The sequence below is a fragment of the Stegastes partitus genome, unplaced genomic scaffold (genome assembly GCF_000690725.1).
Source record: "Stegastes partitus isolate 25-593 unplaced genomic scaffold, Stegastes_partitus-1.0.2 Scaffold821, whole genome shotgun sequence".
NCBI lineage: Eukaryota > Metazoa > Chordata > Actinopteri > Pomacentridae > Stegastes > Stegastes partitus.
This window is the reverse complement of record NW_007578552.1, coordinates 76,890-99,049: the sequence shown is the minus strand read 5'-3', so window position 1 is coordinate 99,049 and position 22,160 is coordinate 76,890. Positions and strand designations below refer to the sequence as shown.

Here is a 22,160-nt window from a genome sequence, read left to right as displayed (position 1 = left end):
CTACTCAGCTGAGGTGTTATTTGTATTAGCAGCGATTACTGGTGAGAAGTACAGTTGGTCGAACATATTTTTGCGCTCCTGCTTTGGTAAGGATTTGTTCTGTATGTGTGAAGAACAAAAAACAGCAAAGTGTCTGTTCTGAACTCTCTTCTCATTCTTTTTCTTCTTTTCCTCCCCCCCCAGGCCCTGGATGGCTTCTTCTTTGTGGTGAATATGGAGGGGAACATCGTGTTTGTGTCTGAGAATGTGACCCAGTACCTTCGCTACAACCAGGAGGAGCTGATGAACACCAGTGTCTACAGCGTGCTGCATGTCGGGGATCATGCTGAGTTCATCAAGAACCTGCTGCCTAAATCCCTTGGTTAGCGCTGAGCTTATTTTCCCTGCCAGCATTTACTTTGCTCTGTTTTTTTTTTTTTTTTCCTCTACCTGTCAGTTTCTGTCTCACTCTGTCAATTTTGTTCAACATCCCTCTCTTTTCCCGACTCTGCGTGTATGTCCTCTATGTTGCATCATTTTTACATGCACTCAACACCTTCTTCTCACTGTTTAAGCAGGTACGTGTGGTTTGATGGTGATGTCAGTTTAATTAAAGTGTTTATGGTTCAGCCACTGCAGAGCGGATGTGGCAAAGCAAAGTGTTGGCACTGTGCATAAAACCTATAGGTTCTTCATTTTCTCTTTTGCTGATGCTCAGCCCAGACATTTGCTCTCACTCTCCTCCTCTTCCTCCCTCCCTTTTCAGCTAATTAACTTCCTTTTTCGGCTTCTCTCCCCTGTCAGCAGCATCGTGCTCTTCCTATATTCTCATTTCATGCCCTTCGTTCCCCTTCTCTTCACTTTTTGTGTTATTTTCTCTCTCTCTCTCTCTCTCTCTCTCTCTCTCTCTCTCTCTTTCTGCCACACACCCTCACCAAGTTCCTTTTTTCATGTTCTCACTTTCCTATTTCCTTGCCCACCCATGAAAATCATTGTCTTTATCCTAGCATTACTCATCTCATGAAAACAGGCCATTTATTTTTGTAAGATAGAATTTATCTTTCTCATTCCTTCGCTTTTGCCCTTTCCCTTTCCCCATCTTCTTTCTGTTCTGTCGTACCTGCGCCCATTTAACATCCTACCTCTGCATCTCTTCCGCACGAGAGGTGATTGTGATCTATGTCACCGCAGCCCGTCAGGAGCTCTAAGTCCTTCTCTCCTGGTGCTTCGGATTGAGGTCTGAGTACCCAGCCATCTGGGTGGGAGAGCAGCACAGAGCGGAGTACCCTGGAAACGATCAGTGGGATGTGTCCCAGATACTGGGAGATTATCAATGCACTGAATGAGATCACAAACCAGATGGAGTGTGATGGGAGTTTGCTAGAGTGAAATGAGTTGTGTGTGACTATACATGTCTCTTTTTTTTTTTTTCTTGCGTGCGTGCTTGTGTGTATATATGCGTGTGGCTTCTTACACATGTGTGTGAATGTGTGTTTGCTTGCGCCTGTGTAAGTGTTGGAGAGGAGAAGAAAGATTGGCAATGATGTTTTAGAGGACATGCATATGGAGGCCTGGCTGTGATGCATGGCTGTGGATAGATGGCACAGGGCTCGGGGTTCCAACTGCTCATTATGACTGATCTCTACCCAGCAACAGCTCTCTCCTTTTTTTACACTTTTTCTGCCTTCATTCTCTGTCTTGCTCTCATTATGTCTTTCACTTACAGCGTGGTAGCCTCTCTTGGCTTTGCCCATTGCAGCTTCCCAATCTCCCTGTTCTGTTGTTCAGTTTTTGGCCGCAGTAAAAATTTGTCAAATAAAGTCCCCCCAGGAGGCCAAACTGTAAATCTCCTTTTCCCCTTCCTGCTTCCTTACAGTCAATGGCGTCCCATGGTCAAGCGAGGGTCCAAGGAGGAACAGTCACACATTCAACTGCCGAATGCTGGTCAACCCGCACAGCGAGAACCAGGACGAGCCGCACGAGCATGAGCCGCAGCAGCAGAAATATGAGACCATGCAGTGTTTTGCCGTTTCGGAGCCCAAATCCATCAAGGAGGAAGGAGACGGTATGGAAAGAGGCGGGGGAGATGGTATGGGGGGGGTCATTTGACACTAAAGTAGTGACGACACAAATCAGCTTTTCACAAGATCAGTTTTCAAATCTGTTAAAACTATCCGAGCTGCCTGCCTGCAACAACCGTCCTCTGCTATAATGCATTGATTGAATCTAAATCAATTGTAAATAAATGTGCTATTATTTAGTTTAAGAATAGAATTTGACAGGAATTTTAGAGTCCTGGGTTGCATTTTAGAGCTTGGAAATGACTACGTCCTGAAACACACAAATCTGAGGAAGTGGTAGAATCATTTCTAAGAAAAACGAAAGTCAGATCAGGAAAATGAAAAGTTTATTTTCAGAGGAATAAGTATAAAAATAATTCTTTGTACATTCTAGGACAAAACAAAAAGTGAAAAATAACTAATTTAGTTTCGCAAACTAAATCGGAGAACAAATTCCTGAGCATCAGACTGACATCTGCCATCTTCAATAAATTGTCATGTTGTAGTTCTGAGACCATGATGAGGAAAAAAAGAGAGTTTTGAAATTTGCTTGGGTGTAAGAAACACCACAATTCGATTGCTAAGAAATGGAAAACTGATTTAAAGATTAACCAAAGTTGCATCCATTTACATTTTATATTTAATTTGAATAGATGATTTACCATATCGTGTGTTATAATTGGCTTTGTATGGGAGAAAACAACATATGAAGCAACTGACGAAGGAAAGTGCTGGTGCCACTCAACTTACATCCATGAAAAGTTAAGTGACACGAGGGAGACGAGAGGCTGGAGCGCTGTCATTAAAGCTCATCTATAATTCATGCACATCCCTCGCAAACCTGGGCTTATGACTCCAAGGGAAGGATGCGTTTTAATCGTGTATTGCAACAGTGGACCGATCTTTTGATAACCTTCAAAACAGATTTGAACACAACGGAACATGAACACCTTGAACATATTTCGGAGCATATGGGCTCAGGGATAGAAAGAAGCTGCATTCGTGTTCACGGCCGGGACAAACATCTGCGCGCCTTGCCTGGGAAATGATTTAAATTGTATGTTGTCTCTGCTCCTCTCTCAGTGTTCAGTCACTGAGAGGTCACTGGGCTTTTCCAGCGGTTTTCATGGCTTCAGGCAGGAACATGAGGTTCTGAACTCTTTACAAACTTCCATCAAAAGTGTCCTTTATCCAGAAATTTTCAGGACTTTGTGAAGCATTGATTTCTGATGTCGGATCATTCCACATCTTAACTACCTTAATCCTTTTTCCTAAGTGAGTTTATAGAGCAATCATAATTTTCCACTGCCAAACTGCAACTCGGTGGTAAATTAAAACAAGTGAAAATGCAAATGCTTCACTCTGAGTCTAGTCTTTTCGCCTTGTTGGCTTCCTTTGTGCACCACCTGCTTGCCAGCCATACTCTGGCACATAGACTAACTAGGACTCTGGCCAGAGATGTGAGTTTTTTGTGTGTATGTTAGTGGCAAGGCAGGATCAGTGGTTACAGTTGGAAGAATTTGTCCAGCCATAGACAGAAACGGAGAAAGGGAGAAGAAGGAAAGCTTAAAAAAAAACTAACGGAGATTCACAAATTTAAGGGCCGGACCACCCAAGAGGCTCTGTTTACAAGTCAAAATAAGGAATGTGTGTGTGTGTGTGTGTGTGTGTTAGCGCTGGCATGCATTTCTTTGCCAGAAACATGTGTGGGATCGTGGGTATTGCTGGCACAGGAAAGTTAGATGGCAGACTTTTTGGGGTCACCCCAGTCCTGGACTTGGCGGTGTCATCTTTGCGTGTGTTAGAGGCAACTGTCATGATTGAGCGATGGCGATCTTTAATGTTGGGCCAGGGGAGGTGTCATCAGTGTGAGATGGCACTGTAGGTGAGACCAGCCGGGGACTCGCACGCCTGTACATACACACAGCGACACTCGCACACATGCACACGCACACACCTTCAAAGGTCACACTTCATCATTTCCCTTGCCAGCAATAGCTGCTCATCCTCATGAAAGGAGCGGAGCCCTGATCCCCATGCTCATTAATAACTGTATTAATTATGCTGCCTGGGAATAACATGCATTTCATTTTCTTTCCCTCCCTCTGTCTCTATCATTTACGCCCCCATCCTCCCCTCTCTCCCGTCCCATCCCCCTTCATCTCTTCTGTCCTCTTTGTTACATCCCCCTTCTCATCTTTTCTTCCCTCCACACGTTCCGTCTGTTTGGTCCCCTCTTTTTCTCTCGCTCTCTCTTTTTTCAGACTTTCAGTCATGCCTGATCTGTGTGGCTCGCAGGGTGCCCACAAAGGAAAGACCCATGCTTCCCACGCATGAGAGCTTCACTACACGCCAGGACCTACAAGGTACACGAACCAGTCACACAGCCAGGAACTACAAACTGATACAACAAAGATAATTCACAGCAAACTTTGATTGTGATGTTACTTTAGTAGAGCATATCCATACATGTAGCTGTTTGAATACAGATTGCCCTGTATAGAAAGAATAATATAGTGGCTGTACTGAGGCACAGCAACCATACCTCTTTATCCCAGGTCACAAGCCTATAAATCACTTCACGCTACAGTTAGGTATTTAAAGATTATTATATCCTGGGTAGAGGCCTGTAGGATTGAACAAGTTGGTTAAACTAGCTTCCCACCTATGTCTGCACTCTAGGAGGTAAAGTACCTGTCTGAACACTGGCATATAGGTGCAGACGGATGTCTGTGTTTCACCTGCTCTTTGATGTACTCTAACCATTCGTGTGGCATGCACACAGACACACAACACACACTCATAGTTAGTCATTGACATATAGTAATTTACTGTTTCCCACCCAGACTTCTGTAGGTGTGCATGTATGTATGCCTCTGTTTATACGTCTGTTACGACTGCACAATTGTATATAATTACCATGATTTATTGTGTTCAAGATTGATAGTATGATTTTTTTTTTTTTAACTCACAACAGTATTTTAATAAAAATATTGCCTCTGCAATCCTCTTTTGCCAAAGTGAGCTTGCTGAAAATGATATAGTGCTCCTGTTATGAGAGTGACAAGTCCTTAGTCTGTCCCTATGGCTGTCATTCAAGCAGCAGTACGCTTGTCACCCCTTCAAATGCATCACTGCCTCCATTTAAATTGCATTCCAGTGAGGGACAACTGTTACACTGCTATAAGTGTGTGTGTGTGTGTGTGTGTTTACACACGTAGCTAGGGTGTACTTGTTGTGCTCTAAAGATAGTTGAGCCTGAGCTTCCCTGGTGACTTTTAAAAGGAATCCTTCTACCTGCTGTATTAAGTGTCTAAAGTTGTAGGTAACGGCGAATGACAAGCTGTAAGTAAAATGTAAATAGGAATACTTTTTCCTGAACTAATGTCAAACCACAGAGCTGCAACAATGTGGCCAAATGGAGAACAACTTCCTCTCAGCAAGCTTTACATGTGTATGTTTGATGTAGACATCAAATGTCCATCATCTCAGTTAATGTGGGTGTGTGCATGTGTATAGAAATCCCTACTTGCGTGTCTGACTAAGACCTCTCTAATCTGGCTCTCTGTGCGTAGGTAAGATAACGTCCCTAGATACCAGTCTGCTACGAGCATCCATGAAGCCAGGCTGGGAAGATCTGGTGAGGCGCTGCATCCAGAGGTTTCACCTACAGAATGACGGAGAGATGTCTTTTGCCAAGAGACACCAGCAGGAAGGTAATGCTGTTAACTACAAGGACAATCCTGTTAAATTTTTGGCTCTTGATATCAGTGTCCTTTGATCTTTGATCTCTTCTGATGCTGTTGTTAGACACTTCCATGGGCATAAAGTGGTGATTTGAACTTGTGTCAAACCATGAGCCCCTTTTAACAGAATTACTGGTAAATCATTGGCTTCTGTTGAAGGACCATCCATGCAATGACTCACTGCAACTCCAGCAAGAAAATAAAACCAGTTTATATTAGTGTGCATCTATTAATATAAGGGCATATCTGTCCACAGTGCTACGCCATGGTCAAGCTTTCAGCCCCATCTACCGGTTCTCCCTCTCTGATGGAACCATCGTCTCGGCTCACACCAAGAGCAAACTGGTGCGCTCACCTGCCACCAATGAACCCCAGCTCTACATGTCCCTGCACATTCTGCAGAGGTATGTTTCACTATCTACACTTGTGTCGGTAGGAGAAAGACAAATCTGCAGCTTGAGTTTGCTTGCATGTTTTAACCTGTTAGTGCCCTGCAGCACCTCTTAATGGCTTCATCTACTCTGTGTGAATGGGATAGTGTCTAACTTAATGCCTGTCACTGATCTGTGTCAAAATCAGACATAAAAACAAGTTCAGCCAACAAAACATTTTCCCACCATTCCCTTGTGAAAATGCAGATAGTTTGGGCTGTATTTACCTTGTCGCTACAGAGATTTCAGCCAGTAGTATGACAGAATTTAAACAACCAAGTTTAAATTGGCATACCCAAAGTATTAATGGTAACGGTATAAAGTGTTGTTTTGATTTCCTTCATCACCAGTGTCAATATGACTGATACCAATCAAAACACATGTATCATGTTAGATCACATCCCTGACAATGATGACTTTGGATTGAAGCCAGATTTTGTGGTGTTTCCCACTTCAAATTTTAAAGAACATCAGAATTGTTTTTTGTTTTTTTTTAATCAGCAGTTCCTATCTAAAAACAACGTGATGCTGCATTTTTTTTCTGATTTCTAACATCCATTAAAAATCTGTGGTGTTGAAAACTATTCAAGCACTGATAAACTGCATTGTATGTTTGTGTGTGTGTTTTTGCTCTAGGGAGCAGACAGTCTGTGGAATGGGCCAGGACATGGGTCCTGGCAGTCAGGCCACAGGGATGGCTCCCAAACCAATGAACTCCTCCACTCCCTCCATGACTCCTCCAACCCCAGGCAGTTTGCCAGGTTCGGGGCCTCAGGGCCAAGACACTACCATCAGCAGCAACAGCACGCCTTTCTCCCCTCCAGGCCCTGCTGGTCCCAGAGAACCAGCCGCCATGGGGGGCCATATGCAGGGCTACCGCTTTGGTTGTCCCCCACCACACAACCACACCGGGGGCATGCAACCACCACAGCAGGGCCCCAACTGGAGGATGAACAGCCCGTCTCGCGCCAGCCCCAGTCCGGCCGGAGGGCCCCATCCACCTCAACAGAACTCTATGCTGTCACCCAGGCACCGGGGGAGTCCTGGGGGGGCAGGAAGCCCTCGTGTAGCAGGAGGCCTGCACTCGCCGTCCCCAGTGGGGATGTGTGGTGGAGGGCCTGGAGGTGCAGGTAGTAGCACGACTAGCACCCATGGTAACAGCTACACTAGCAGTTCTCTATCAGCGCTGCAGGCCCTCAGTGAGTGTCATGGTGTAGGACATGGACATGGGCCCCCTCATGCACATACACTGGGGTCTCCAGACCGCAAAATGGGCTCCCCAGCTGGAGTCACACCAGGGACAGGGGTAAACACTCATATGATGTCAAAACTTGGAGCAGGCAGCAGTGCTACTGGTGGAACAGGAGACTCATTTGGACCTCACTCAGATGTGAGTCAGGGGCACACACAGGCCCAAACGGAGGGCAACCTTGCTGAGCCCAAGGAGGAGAGGGAAGGCCCCCTTGAGGGCCACGATGCTCACAATCGTGTGCATGACAACAAGGGCCACACCAAGTTACTTCAACTGCTCACCACCAAGCCAGAGCCTCTAGAGACGCCTCTGTCCCCTGGTGCAGGAGGCGAGGGCAAGGACCAGGCTGGGACAGGGGTCCGGGGTGGCCACACAGGAGGGAACACTCATGCCACGTCCCTTAAAGAAAAACACAAAATCCTGCACCAACTGCTTCAGAACAGTACATCTCCCGTAGATCTTGCCAAACTTACTGCAGAGGCGACAGGTAAAGAGCTGGGCCAAGACCAAACCCAGGGTGCTGGTGGTACAGCTTCTGGGGCAGAAGTTGCTCCGAAGCAGGAGCCATTAAGCCCCAAGAAGAAGGATAATGCCCTGCTACGCTACCTACTGGATAAGGATGACACTGTATTGAAAGACAAGGTCCCTAAGCTTGAGCCTGGGGAGGTGAAAGTTGAAGGGGGCAAACACCCCCAGGTCAAGGCGGAGAAACAAGATGCAGGATACGACCGGGCTGAGCAGGTCAGTTTTTTTGCAAAAAGCTTTGTTCTACAAGTGTTCAGTTTTGGAAACATTTTGTTATGCTGTGTTAAAAAGGAGCTGGTTTACTGGACTTTCTATCTTTAAGATGCTGAAAGTACATGAGGTGCCCCCAAACTGACTTTGTAACCTCTTTAGACTACTGCAAAAGTTTTTTTGCCTTGAATTGCTCCACTTGCCTGTTCTCTCTGTCTCAGTGTTAATCTGGGTTAGGTAGCAGATGTTGGCTCCTCTAAGTCCCATGTCCACGCAGGATGTTACAACTAAACACACCAACAGTCGGGCAGTATAGAGTGGAGGACAGACAGTATTTGTAGCGTATACGCATTCAGATTGATGGTCTTGTCATTTACGCGTAATTCATTGTGCATGTTTTTTATTAACGTATATAAACACATCTGGTCCTTTCACTGCCTGTGTGTTGGCAGCACAAGCGAAGGGAATTTATCCGCCAGCTTCAAACAACTGTGACATTTGGAAGGAGCCCCTGTGGTTCTTCAGCCATTTGATCCTGGTTGCATTTGGCCAGAATCCTTAGGTTTGGCACCGAGCTCAGGTCAGTCCTGGCACCGAAAGAGAGAAAAGAGTAAAAGGGAGTGAGCAGGGCGAGTGTTGCTGGTGAAACTCAAAATTTCTGTGTGGCAGACGTTTCAGCAAAGCAGAGTTTTTACACCAACCTGCCGGTGCCCTAATACAGGAAAGAAAGCTGGAGCCTCACAAGCTTTCATACAGGAAACCTGTGCATGACGTGCTCTACTGAACACACGTTTAAGACACGAGCCTGCAAATGTCATTTCATCACACACATCACCTAAACCACAGAATTACATAGAATTACACAAAATTACATGAATGTCCTTCCACTCTTTTCTGTCGCTGTTTCGGTTGTTACCTTCCTTAGACGAGTCACATCGTCTGGGTTACATGCCTTCTGTTTTAAATGTCAGTAACATTGAACAAAGGTGACTTTTTTTTTTTTTTTTGTAGAAATGCACGGTCATCTTTTTATATAACAGCATAGCAGTGTCCACACTGCGTTTAAATCTTGTCTGGACTAGGATCTGAAAAATGGCTCAGATTGCATGTTTTGACTGACCAGTTTGAAATATCCGCTGACATGAGTTTAATCTTTGTCAGAGGGTCAGTCTTCAAGGAAATAGTAAGAACCATCTATGTCATTGTCTTAAAGTCTACTGCCTTCTTTGTGGCACATTTGTGTTGAGGCGGTGTTGTTTTTCCATTCAGACAAGAGGGGCAGCGGCACAGAATGTCACTTAGCTATGCGCGCTAGCTGCATATGTACAGTATGTGCTTGGCCGCTTGTATTGAGAAGAGGAAAAGGTGATTGGTTGGATAATAAGAGCCGCTGTTGAACTGAACAAAGAAGGGGAGATGAGAGAGGTGTAGATACCCCCAGGAGAGCCCAGCCTCGGCAGGCAGAGTGAAAATGATGAGCCATATGCTCCTGCATGTCCTCTCTGCTACCATGGAGATAGAGGGGAGAGGGAGTGGTGTGTTTGTAGAACATACAAGAAACAATAAAGGGAAGTGGAAATTGAGAGAAATACAGGTTTAATGTGTACATCTTAACACTGAAGGTTTTGTTTTCTAGAAGTGGCTTATATATAGCACGGCAAAATAAAACTGAACAATAATTTGGTCTATTTCTGCCTTTCGTAGACAGTACAAATTAAATCTGGATTTCACATTTAGATAGTGATTAAAGCACTCCCAGCTTCCAACAGTGATGATGATGGCTCACTCCAGTTTAATAGATTTCACCAGCTAGAACAAGGCCATTTGTGAGACATGCACTAAGCCACGACTTCATTAGAGCCATTACATGTGTGTGAGTGGGTTTCTGTTCCTTGCTGGTGAATTGCTGCTTGCCATGTGTGAAAGCTGACTGTACTAGTTTAAAAGTCCACTCATCCTCCTCTCTACTAACCTCACCCACTGTTTTCTCGCTGACTCTCCCTCCCTTCCTCTGACTCGCTCCTCCTCATGATTGTTTGAGAGCTGAATTATTGATGGCCGGAGCAGAGCTAAATGAGAAATCAGAGCAGAGCTCCGACGGGGCTGAAGGAGCTACAGGGCTCTGTTGACCATAGGGATGGTTTGGGCCCGTGCCTTTACGATCAGATGGACTGTCAGCGTTTGACGAGACAATCGCCGGTTGTTTTCACTGACAATATTAAGTAACAGTGATTATGATCACCGCTAATCACCATAAGTGACTCTACTCCTTAATTTAAAGCAACTCATTCTGCTATCTCTTTTCCATCTGCCAGTCCTGACAAGTGTGCTGGCCAATCTGCCAAAAACCTGTATCTTCATTCTCCATATGCTTGCTCACCAAAGCAGCATCCGGCTGCGTCACATTCCTGCTCTGTCACACCTGCCAGAGAAAATCTGCTGCCACTCCAGCCAGAGTGTCTGACCCTTGCCAGCATGAGTTATGTGTGACCCAGGCTCTTTTGCTTGCCCCATTACCTTTATGTACCAGATCTAATTCTCTAAGACCAGTTGTCAAAAGCTAAAATTCTTTTGTGAATGTATATGTATTCTGTAAATATTGTTATTTACATTTTAAAAAGTCTGAAAGCAATTATGTTTGTAACCGAGAAAGAAACTTAACTAGCTCCCTGTCATCACATATACAATATTTATGCAGCCAAAATCACACTATAGTGTTCTCCTATATTCACGGTTGTCCATTGTGAGACATAGGAAGTAGTGTGCAATTTGATCACAGCTCATAAATACTTTCTTAACCAGCAGTCATTACCAAGCTGTTGCTCTGCAGATAAAATCTTTATTTTATGGTCTCTAATTGCCTGACAGAAAGAACCAAAATACAGGTTAATGAAAGCGACTGTGATGTGGGTTTATATTTACTGACATCGTAAAAGAGTAATCACAGAGAAATGAAGCTCCAGATCAGTGAAACAAAGCAAATAATCATTAGCATTGTTGTAGAAAGACCAAAAGTGCACCATGATAACGTTAATTGTTTATTGCCTTAGACAATGAAATCACTGCAGCTCAACTCGGTGTTCCTTCTTATAAGGATTGTGATGGATGTCGGTTGCGGTCGTGGTAGACTCTCAGTGACCCTGGACTAAGTCCATAAGGAAAATAAACAGTATTTTCTTTATATTTAAAGAAACAAATACTCATGCTCACTCACTTACTACTGTGTAAACGACACAGGAGGACTATTTCCATAATTGTTAAATTAATGCTTTTATTATAATGTATTTTTACTATATATAATTAAAATTTGGACGAGTTTGGTCAAATTGCATCAAAAGCATGACTGAAAAAGCAAAGATGGAAAAAAAACTGTTCACTAGTAATATTCTCAACATCATCTTCAGATACTAAAACACAAATAAGGATTGCAATTAATGTTGTCGCCCTTCTTGTGATGTGAAAAATTGCAATTTCAGCTTCGTCAGATGGTGAATACAATTTTGCCGAGTTGTTTTTTTCTTTGATTCTTTTTGTCGTTGTTTTTGTTTGACAAAAAGGCCAGCAGGATTCTAGGGTGAAGTGACTTTTCCTTTTTCCTTAGTTGGCACAGTGGCACTTCTGCTTTACACGCCCCGTTTCTCAGTTCCCCTTCCTAGAAAATGGCATGTGCTAGGTCAGAAAGACACAACAGCCGTCCTACCCTGAGGTCCACGCAGACATCTGGGCACATCTGTACATGAAAATGGACAGATTTGAGATTAACGACTAGATGTTGGAGTGTGGGATTAGGATGTGTATCAGTGTGTAACTGTGATCATACCCTGCTCATTCACAGATGTGATTGCTGTAAGTTCAGTACCAGATGGATGCAAGTCAAATTGTAAGAGTACACATTTGGTGGGGCCTCATCACTACCCTACTGTGAGAAAGTCAGCTTGTTGTTGCGAGGCATACAAATGTCTCTAAGCGAGGGCGTTCTGTATCAATGAAATATAGGACACACCATCGGTTGAGAGTTAATTTCTGTAGCCTAACGTGCATCCATAACTATAAAAGTAACAATAAAAACGAGGGCCAGTTAAGATTCAGTTTCTCTCCCTCATCGGTATTCGCTACATACACAGGATCTTTTTTTAAAACCGTATGTGCAGCATTAAACATGTTGCTTCTTGTAATTTGTGTGTCCTTCACTGCTTTTTGTCGTGCAACTAATGTTCTGACAAAATGTTAAATTAGGATCTGAAAATGGGACATGGCGCGAGACAAAATATTTAACATTTTAATAGTCATTTGGCCTAAAAAAAAAAACAAAAAACAAACCTTGCAGTTTTTTTTTTAAAGTCAGTGTAGTAATGGGTGTGATCTGCAGAAAAGAAGGACATTGGTTGCATTACATGCGCTGACATGCATTGAAAGAAGAGAGTAACAAGGATTGATAGAAATAGGACCCATTAAGGGTAAAAGCAACTAGAGAAGACGAGAGAATAGAAAGTGGGAGGAGAGAGAATTGGAGAGGAGGAGGAGGAGGAATAGAGCAAACTGAGAGTGTACAGAAGCATTACATCATTCCTGACCTCATTAGGGCTTTTCTCTCTCCCACCACCACCACCCCCCACTCTGTTACTCTCTCTAGCTCTCCTACATATCCTGTCTGCCTCTTAGTATGATCAGCATTGTGTGGATAACCTTTTTGTGCTGGGCATGGGAGACATTATTTAAAGAGGGTCTTCTCAGATGGAGGAGCAAAACGTCCTAACCATAAAAAGTATATGAAGGCATGACCAAGGTTGTTGTACTTAAGCTCTCTAGATAACTGTTCTCTCAGACATTGTTGGCAGCCTTGTTATCTGTAGCAGCGGTTACAAGACTAACAAGTACATGTCACTGTCCAGAACACTGAAGTACAACACTGGAACAGTGCTGGTGTGCTGTTTTCCTACTGTACAGTATGTCACGATCAGGAGACGTCAGTGATTCCAGGTGTACTGCACTCTGGTGGACAGTTCCAGCCAGTGCAACTTATTTACCTTAAGTCCCTCAGGTCTCTATAGGAAGCACCTATGTCAATGTTGTATTTCAGTTTTGACTGTAACCCATATTTTCTTTCCAGTTGCCAAGTACATGTTTGTGTTAGATCGGTGTTCATCAACTTCATGTTACTTTTATGAGACTGTTGGTTATAGAGGTGTTTTATTTGCTGTATTATTGAGGTGTTCCTCTTATTTCAACTATTCCAGTCTGTCACAGTGAGGAAAGGAAATACAGAAGAGACCATGGAAGTGTTAGAAAACAAAAAACTATTTTCAAAAAGATTCAGGTTTTGCAGTCATAGCAATTCTTCAGTTCAGCAAGTGAAACCAGGTCCCTTCATGGCCTTCTTTGTTGAGGGTAGTGTGTGAAAAACAAAACAAAAATTGTCCAAGATAGTCCAAAGCCCAATTGTATATGATTGCAGCCTTGGGCTGTATCGGGCTGGCTTAGGACTTATGTTTACAGTAGGGGGGCAGAGAGCAGTTCAAACTTTGGCACCAACCAAACTCCTGCCTATTTGCTGCTTTTTCTATGTTACTTCTGCAGAAAGCAACTTTACCAGCCACATGTTTTCTATCTTGCTGTTTCCTCAGCTGATTGTGTGTAAAATGTTGTTTATAATAATGTGGCATTCCTAATTTATGTGCTTAAAAATATTGTGCTATAAAAAAGGGGAGCAGTTGTAATGTTGTTCATCTGAAAGAACAAGACGGTAAGCAATGAGCAGTATGTGAGTCTGATAAGCTAAGTCAAAGTGAAGTGTGGCCTAGATTTATTGGAAAGTGGTCCATTTTTTTCTTGGGGTTACTGCTGTATTATAAACAAGGCCAAGCCTGCTGCTCTCATCTCCTCCTTAAAGTCTCCTCATGCGAGTTTGCTCTCAGTAAATGTGCATGATTGTCACCATTTGTGTTTGTGTATCTAGTTACAGGTGAAGCAGTAATAGGTTTCTAAATAGAATCTTAAATAGCTAATCTAGTTGTGTGTTCACACTTTCCCTTTTCTCTCTCTCTCTCTCTCCTCTAGTCGTCAGAGCTGGATGACATCCTGAACGACCTGCAGAATGCTCAGCCACAGCTCTTCTGTGAGCCACGGCCTGTTTCGTTGCCCAGTCCCATGGACAAACAGAACATCATCAATGACATCCTGCAGATGTCCGAGACCAGTCCTGCCATGCCACCACAGCAGCCACACAGGGGCATCGGAACTGGCATGGGTCCAACTAGTGAGTCCCAGTCTTATTTGGAAGAAGAAGTGCACAGACCTCATTATGTTAAACATTTACAGTGTTTTCGTAACACTTTCACCAGGTTTGAACTGTTTCATTTTATTTAAAGCATGTGACTACAACCCTTTTATTCCTGTCTCCAGACTTCGGCAGTGTGCGACCAGGCCAGCCAGGCCGGGGTCTGCCTGTGAGGAGTGTGTCTCTGGACATGAATGTGTCCCCCCAGCCGCCCTCATTACAGTACCCCATAAGGGCCACAAGCCCATACACTCTTATGCAGCAGCAACAGCAGCAGCAGCAGGGCATGGTGGGAAGCCACAGCATGATGGCTAACCAGGCCGGTATGGTCAACGCAGGTAGGTGTGACAGTTACACTTTTGTGGCCACAGTTTGTTACTGTCCGAATCAGTGGCGCGCAGCAGTGTGTGTTACCGCCGTTGTTCCAAAATGTTCCTTAATAAGGAATTGAATCAATGTCCAGATGCTTGGTCAAATAATGATGCATGCTCTAACTTATCACTGTAAATGAGATGAAACTTGCATTAGTTAACCTGAGTTGTAACAGGTTACAACATATTAAAAAGCATAAAGAGAAAAAGAAACATTTTGTTCTCAGGAGTAGCAGAATTTAATTTATTTCACTCAGTATCATAGCTGTTTGTGTTTTTCCAGTTATGAGTCACTGTTGGATGTAAATCAGTTTTCACCCTTTGTCAAGTTTGATATCTTCTAGACAATCTCACAGCAGTAAAACCAGTAGATGAATCAAAATTAAAGTCTCCTGTGTAGTTGTGTTACCATTGTGGTGGCTTCCAAATTCTGAGGAAAGCCGTCCTTGCCTCGATCTTTTTTTCTCACCGTGTAACGTATGTCATGGTACAGTGACTCACGTCCTGTGACAGGAAATAGTCACCCACAGCAGCTCAAAGTTTCTCTCACAGTCACTCCCACATATTAGCAGTCCTCAAACGTACCCCACTGCATCGAGTGCGTTTGCCCACTATGTTGTACCATTGCATCATGGGCACAGAAGACTGAAATCTGTCCTGAGATATACTCACAGCTTTTTGTTTCTTTGTGTGTTTTATCGTGCAGGACTGATGGCTCCAGGTGGTCCACGGCCAGGCATGCAACAACAGGAGGGCTGGGTGGGTCCGGCCTCCGCCCCTCCTCTGGGAGCGGCTGGTCCTGGGCAACAAGGTGCCATGCAGGCCAGGATGGGACCCGGCAGCGCTCCCATGAGGCCCAACAGTCAGCCAGGGCCCCGGCCGATGCTCCAGTCCCCAATGATGGCCAATGGTGAGTGCACAGTGTACTTTAGAAGATACATCATGTTTTAATATGAAACTAGTTAGAAAAACAGTGTACATTTCAGACTGGTGAAACACAACAGAGCCATTCTCCAGCCTGTCAGACCATAACATACTTTGAAGCATGTCGATACAGAAACCCAGAAAGAACTTGCATTTTGTGACTATCAAAACTAGTTTCCAAGAATTGGTGCATGTAAAACCTATCATGCTTGGCTACAGGTGAGGCAAGACCTCAACTCACCCACATACTGTTTACCTGTTTCTCATTGTAGTGAAGACTGCCACCTTGTGGCTCGTCGTAATATATCCCCTTACACAGGAATGTAATATCTGACCCAGAACTTTCTGTTCCTGTGTTGAAGAGAACATTAAGCAGTTTTCAGCTTGCTTGTTTTCTGCAGTATCATTTAATTACTGCATGGACTGTGTAATATTTTGCTTTCATCTTTACTTTTTTTGTCTCTGTTTAGCTCAACCTGACATGGATATCGGTATGGTCGGCCACCATTTCTCTCAACAACAGGCTCCACCCAACCAAACAGCTCCCTGGCCAGACAGCATGATGCCAATTGACCAGACAGCTTTTGTAAACCAGGGCCGGTAAGGGACTTGCTTACAAATTGCTTGCAATAATACACAGAATTAAGACTTTCTTTTTTTGCCTATTTTGTTGTAGTTGAATTGCTTTCAGTGTTGGCTATGGTTTATAAAGGACAACATTTTCGCAGTGAGAAAATAATGAAGTGTTTTCTCTGTGTCCTTTTTGCCCAGACCGGCACCCCAGGATGATTTGCTGTGCAATACGGGGCTCGGCTCAGGTGATGGCAGTGCGGTAGATGAAGGGGCCTTGATGTCGCAGCTGTACACCGCACTAAAAGACTTTGATGGCCTGGAGGAGATTGATCGTGCTCTGGGGATCCCTGCTCTGGTAGAACAGGTGAGATCTTCATCCTTCTAACCTACATCACCTCAATAATTTATCATTTGTTTTCAGTGATGTCCTATTATACTTTTTTTTTATGGCTCTACATTTTTTATGTGCCTGTTTTAGAGCCAATCACTGGACCCAGACCAGTTCCCCCAGGACCCCTCCATGATGATAGACCAGAAGCCTCCTATGTACACCCAACAATTCGGTCCCCCACCATCCCACATGGCACAAAGGGGCTATCCTGGTGCTCCCATGCAAGAGCCAGGCTTCCACCCCATGTCTGGCCAGATGGGCGCACGGCCGGGTTACCCACTGATGAGAATGCAGACCCGCCCCGGACTCAGGCCTACCGGGGTCGTGCCCAACCAGCCCAACACACTACGACTGCAGCTGCAGCACCGGCTACAGTCCCAGCAGGTACACGTGCCTCTAAACTGTCCCGGCACCACTGGGAGTGATACCGCTCATTGATTCTTTACTCTGATGTAACCTTAGTGTTTGATCAGTAGATTAAACACACAAATGAGAGTTGTGCAATTATCCTTGAGGTTGACATTTTGGCAGGTCATCCATGCACACAAGTAGTTTGGGTATTTGGGTCTCCCTGCCCCACCTGCTGGACTTTTAGTGAATTTACTGGAACATTATGTTACGCTGAGACTGCACAACTGAAAATACCATTTAAATCCATTAATGCAGTGACTTTATTTGAGCTGTTATATCACTCTAATCCATGTCTTTGATGGGAAACTGGTTGTATTGAGGGTTTTTTGTATTCCTTAACTATTCACTAAATAGAACTAAGCAGTATGTCTGTAACTGAACAAAAATCAGAGCATTTAAAGTGTTTACAGTTACTTAAAAATTCATCTGTGGGCAGTTTGTATTAACCTTCTGCTTGTGTCTTTTGTCCCAGCAGAACCGTCAACCAATGATGACTCAGATGAGTAGTGTGTCAAATGTGAACCTACCTCTTAGAGCCAACGCTCCAAACCAGGTACAGCGCGGCTGCCATTACATAATGTGTCTGCACAGACATGTTGTTACAGCATGACTGTAGGTGGTGTTTAGGTTGTTGATGGCTTGCAGTAAATTGAAGGCTTCCATTTCAGTGTTAGGCTGAAGATGCACAAGTAGACTTGCATAATTTAAGGGGCCTTTTTGTAATAAAAAAAAATTCTGACATGTTGTCCTTTCACTTGCAGGGAACCATCAATGCTCAGATGTTGGCGCAACGTCAGCGGGAGCTGCTGAGTAATCACCTGAGACAGAGGCAGCAGCAGCAGCAGGTGCAACAGGCCCAGCAGGTTCAACAGCAAAGGAGCATGGCCATGAGGGCCCAGGGCCTCAACCTGCCTCCCAACATGGCCCCCGGAGGCATGAGTAACCCCCGGAATCCTCAGGCCAACCCGCAGCAGTTCCCCTACCCGCCCAGCTACGGTACCAGTACAGGCCTGGCCTCGTCACCTCCCCCTACCAGCCCTTTCTCCTCCCCTCTCTCCCCCAGCCTGCCCTCTCTCCCCCCCAACCCCCAGCTCCACCTGCATGGCACCTCCTCCTCTTCCTCCACCTCCTCCTCCTCCTCACAGATGATGATGGGAAACACAAACATGATGGGCGGACAGTACGGGGCCGTACTCAGCCCCCAAATGCAGCACAGTGCCTTTCAGTTTCCCAACTCAGGTACTGCTCCCACATCCCAGCCAACCACACACTTCACCCTGCAGCCAATGTGCGTGTGTGTGTGTGCCATTGTGTCTGTGTTGATGTGACTCTAGTTGCACAGCATCACATGCTTTTTAGTAGCTGCAATCATCCGATTCGTAACGTTCTGTACTGATGACTGCATTAATCTGCTGCCATCGAATGATCCAAATCATACTGCATATTTTTTACTCCTCAATTTTATAACACGTGAACAGTTTTCAGTGAGTGTGATCATATATTGTTATTGTTTTGTCAAGTGCCCAAAATGGTGTCTTGGCTATGCACTGTTGCTCCACCAGGGGGCACCAAGCGCACAATAATTCAAGCTTAGTTCAGGATACACACTGACACCAAGGTCTACAGACTTGACTGGGAAGGACAACAATCATAGCTATACTTGTCAGTCTAATCATCTGATTTGTCTGATGACATGTTTGATTTATTTCCACTTTCAAATCTTACTCTGGCCTAGGATCCTTATCGAGCAATAGTTTCCTTAGACATTATTTTTCTCTTTCCCTTTTTTCCCCAAACCATCTCCTTATCCCCTTCCTTCAAAGTTCACCTTTCCGTTCATTGTTTCCATGCATGTAGGAAATATTAACCGCCTGTCAATAATCCTGAATGCAGACTGGAATGGATTGTCTTCAGTGACTCTAATCATCACGCTTGCTCGTTCTCTGCAATTGTTTGTTGTTACGTGGCATGTTTGTGTAATTTACATGGACGGCTAACATGAACTTCACTCAGTACATTGGTTTGTAGTTGAGTCTTTGCAGGTTCGAGTCTGGCTGACCTGTTTTGATGCATCCACCACAGGTATGAGCCAACAGGCAGATGGAAGTTTTGGAGGTCCCGGCACACCACAGAGCCCTCTGCTTTCTCCCCGCATGGCCCACACACAGTCCCCAATGATGCAGCAGGGCCAAGGAAACGCTGCTTTCCAGGGTTCCCCTGACATGAATGGCTGGCCGCAGGGCAACATGGGAGGCAACAGGTAAAGATGGCGAGGACTAAGTAGTGCCTGGTTACATGCTGAGTTTAACTGTGGTGTACACTTTCTAAGGATGCTAGTTTTTCAGCTGTATCAAAGCAATCCAATGGCTGCGTGTGCATTTATATGTATGGTCAAACTGGAATTCCTGATGGCTAGTTTAGCACACTTTAAATGCTTAAGATTTAGCAAGATATTCATAAAAATGGGTAAAAAGCAGCTGACTTTGTAGTCCACTTTCCCCTCCATTTCCCCTCCCGCATGAGTACAAATGTGCTCAGGACACACTGGAGTAGTGTTGTGCTGATCAGTCTGAGCCACTTTTTGTTTCCCATTTATAGAGCCAGGCCTGTGTATGAACACAGGTTGTTTTATTCCCAGCACACAGAGATTGTGGACAGCTAATGGATCGCCAGGAGATAATTAATAAATTTGACAAAAAAATAATGTGTTGGATTAGTATTGCTGTACATTTAAAGCAATCAAAAGCAGTTCAAACAGTTGAAACTATCTGGATTTTATGCTCACTGTAGCATTCAAAAGTGTTACAAATGTAACTCGTGCTCTTTCTCAAGTTTCAGATAATATAAGGAACTCCTCATGTTTGAACAGAATTCTTCTGTTTGCTATCTATACAATGATTTTTGAGTTTGCCTTACTCACACAGCGTCTTTGCTTCTCCTCCCCTCTCCGCAGTATGTTCTCACAGCAGCAGGCATCACCTCAGTTCACCCAGCAGAATAACAGCAACATGTACAATGGCAATGGCATGAACCTCAACAATGTCTCTATGGCCACCAACATGGCAACCAGCAGCATGGGCCAGATGGCTGGTCAGATGAGTGTCACGTCCATGGCCTCAGGGCCCTCACCTGGCTTGCCCTCCATGGGACAAGAACAGGTAAAAACTACTTGGCTAAGCCCGACAGGTAGATTGCAGTATTGTGACGAAGACTTTTAGAAATGGTAGATGCAAGAGTTACAGAACGTCACTGTAGGGAAACAGGTAGTGCTGTTTTTAAGCACTTCACAGTTGGGCTTCATAAAGTATGGCCTGACCAAATTAGAGGTTTTCAAGCGCTCCAGTAATATCCTCAGGGTGTCCCTTTACAGTAGCGCTTTGTAGTAATAGACGTCTTTCAGAATTTAAACCTTGGAGGTTAACAAAATGGACCCCTTAAAGTTTTACACAGTAATCTGGGGACCAAGAAATACTAACAGGTCTGTGTTTCTTTCCCTCCACTCCCCAACTGCTCATGCCTGCGTTTGTCTTATCATAAGACCCTAAGTGTTTGGGTACACTTACTGAACGGCCGTGCTGGTGAATAATTTACTCAGTAGTTTACGTAAGTCCTCTTGCCAGAGTTGTGCTGCTCGGCTTGAACTTAGAGGACAGTGATGTAATTAGCAGCGGGCACTTCAGAGCCAGACCATTTAGAGATGTATAGACGTTACTGTGTGACGTCCAGGCTGCGCCGTCTGGACCATGAGCCAGTTCGCTTGACATGGAAAACTTTACTCCTCAAGGCTCAGACCTGTCGAATGTTCACCCTACAGGAGCATATTAACATGTGATTTGATTGTACTTGGATTTTTTACACGTAGACAACTCTCACTCATTGAAACCCCGGTAAAGGTAAAGATGTTTTCACTTGGGCAGCACTCCATTCCTGGTGGTTATCGTTCGTTTAATGTCACGCGGGTTAATCCATCTTCCTTTGTCTCACTGGTATTGTTAGCTTGGTATGTGGAATGCACTGTTGTTGTTCATGATGCTTTTAAGCCAATAAAGAGCCATTAATATTTAACCAAGGTGCTGCTGTTTGATGTCTGCACTTCAGACTGTTGTAACGCACCAGTATATCTGTCACCTGGTTTACTTCCCCTCTAGGATTATAGAAAAATATTGGCACTTAGATTATTTCAATTATTTACTGTTTGCCCATTAGCGCAGGATTTGTGATTTACTGACTTGTTTTAAACTTGTTCTCCAAGATGGTTTCTAATTGTTTTTTTAGTCTTTTGCAAAAGTGCAGTTTACTCGAGTCAAGTTCAAGTTAACCAGCCAGTTGTGCTGTTGATTCATCAAATGCGTTCCAAGTTGTGACTTTCATGTGTGTTGTTTCTCTGCAGAAATACTGTTGACCCTCATGGAGCTCTTAACATGAACCTCAGTGATCAGCTGGTGCAAGGAGCGCGTCGGCCCTTTAAGAATTGAAAATACAAACATGTAACCAACCGACTGCCCCTTGAACCAGCCAGGCCGTGCCCTGACCCCCTCCGCTCCCCCCACCACCTCCTCCCTCTCCCCAGCCCAAAATTTACCGTCTGTCCAGCCGGGCCTCTTCGGCAGCCAAACAGACACAGGAGCATGAAGAGAGGGCTGGGGAAGGATCGTGGATCTTCTGTCCAACATGCCTAACCCTCCTGGAGGAGAGCCTCGTGATGAGCCAGTTTATCTGCCTGTCCAGCTGCATTCACCGTCGTGTGACTTACTGTAGGCCTCCTGGTGGGGTACACTGACTTAAGGGGGCAGCAGTGGGTGGGATCCTTTTGTTCTGATGAATGTATTCCTCTCAGTGGACAGCGGCCATTTACAATCTCATCTCAAAAAAAAAAACAACAAACTTACACTGATTTTTTTTTTCTTTTCTTTTTGTTTTATCTCACTCATTTGTGACATTTCCACATAGTTCCAAAATGGCAGCAAAGACTCCAAGTTATGTTCAGAGTTATGGATGGAGCTCAGACAC

General features: G+C 44.5%; 1 protein-coding gene across 2 annotated transcripts in view; it reads left to right on the top strand.

Moving 5' to 3' along the window:
- The window catches only part of ncoa2 (nuclear receptor coactivator 2), a 53,105-nt gene extending 30,945 nt beyond the window's left edge, over positions 1 to 22,160 (top strand). Inside the window, exons 6-22 of one of the 2 annotated variants that reach the window (XM_008292612.1) lie at positions 184 to 361; positions 1,856 to 2,044; positions 4,304 to 4,405; positions 5,615 to 5,755; positions 6,042 to 6,189; positions 6,853 to 8,209; positions 14,261 to 14,459; positions 14,606 to 14,818; positions 15,558 to 15,761; positions 16,246 to 16,375; positions 16,547 to 16,712; positions 16,827 to 17,123; positions 17,626 to 17,703; positions 17,912 to 18,146; positions 19,233 to 19,410; positions 20,104 to 20,308; positions 21,541 to 22,160. In XM_008292612.1, the coding sequence (XP_008290834.1) occupies positions 184 to 361; positions 1,856 to 2,044; positions 4,304 to 4,405; positions 5,615 to 5,755; positions 6,042 to 6,189; positions 6,853 to 8,209; positions 14,261 to 14,459; positions 14,606 to 14,818; positions 15,558 to 15,761; positions 16,246 to 16,375; positions 16,547 to 16,712; positions 16,827 to 17,123; positions 17,626 to 17,703; positions 17,912 to 18,146; positions 19,233 to 19,410; positions 20,104 to 20,308; positions 21,541 to 21,552 (4,032 nt within the window). In that variant the 3' untranslated portion in view covers positions 21,553 to 22,160. Of the gene's footprint in view, positions 1 to 183; positions 362 to 1,855; positions 2,045 to 4,303; positions 4,406 to 5,614; positions 5,756 to 6,041; positions 6,190 to 6,852; positions 8,210 to 14,260; positions 14,460 to 14,605; positions 14,819 to 15,557; positions 15,762 to 16,245; positions 16,376 to 16,546; positions 16,713 to 16,826; positions 17,124 to 17,625; positions 17,704 to 17,911; positions 18,390 to 19,232; positions 19,411 to 20,103; positions 20,309 to 21,540 lie in introns of both variants that reach the window. The other variant, XM_008292611.1, reaches the window with a different exon arrangement.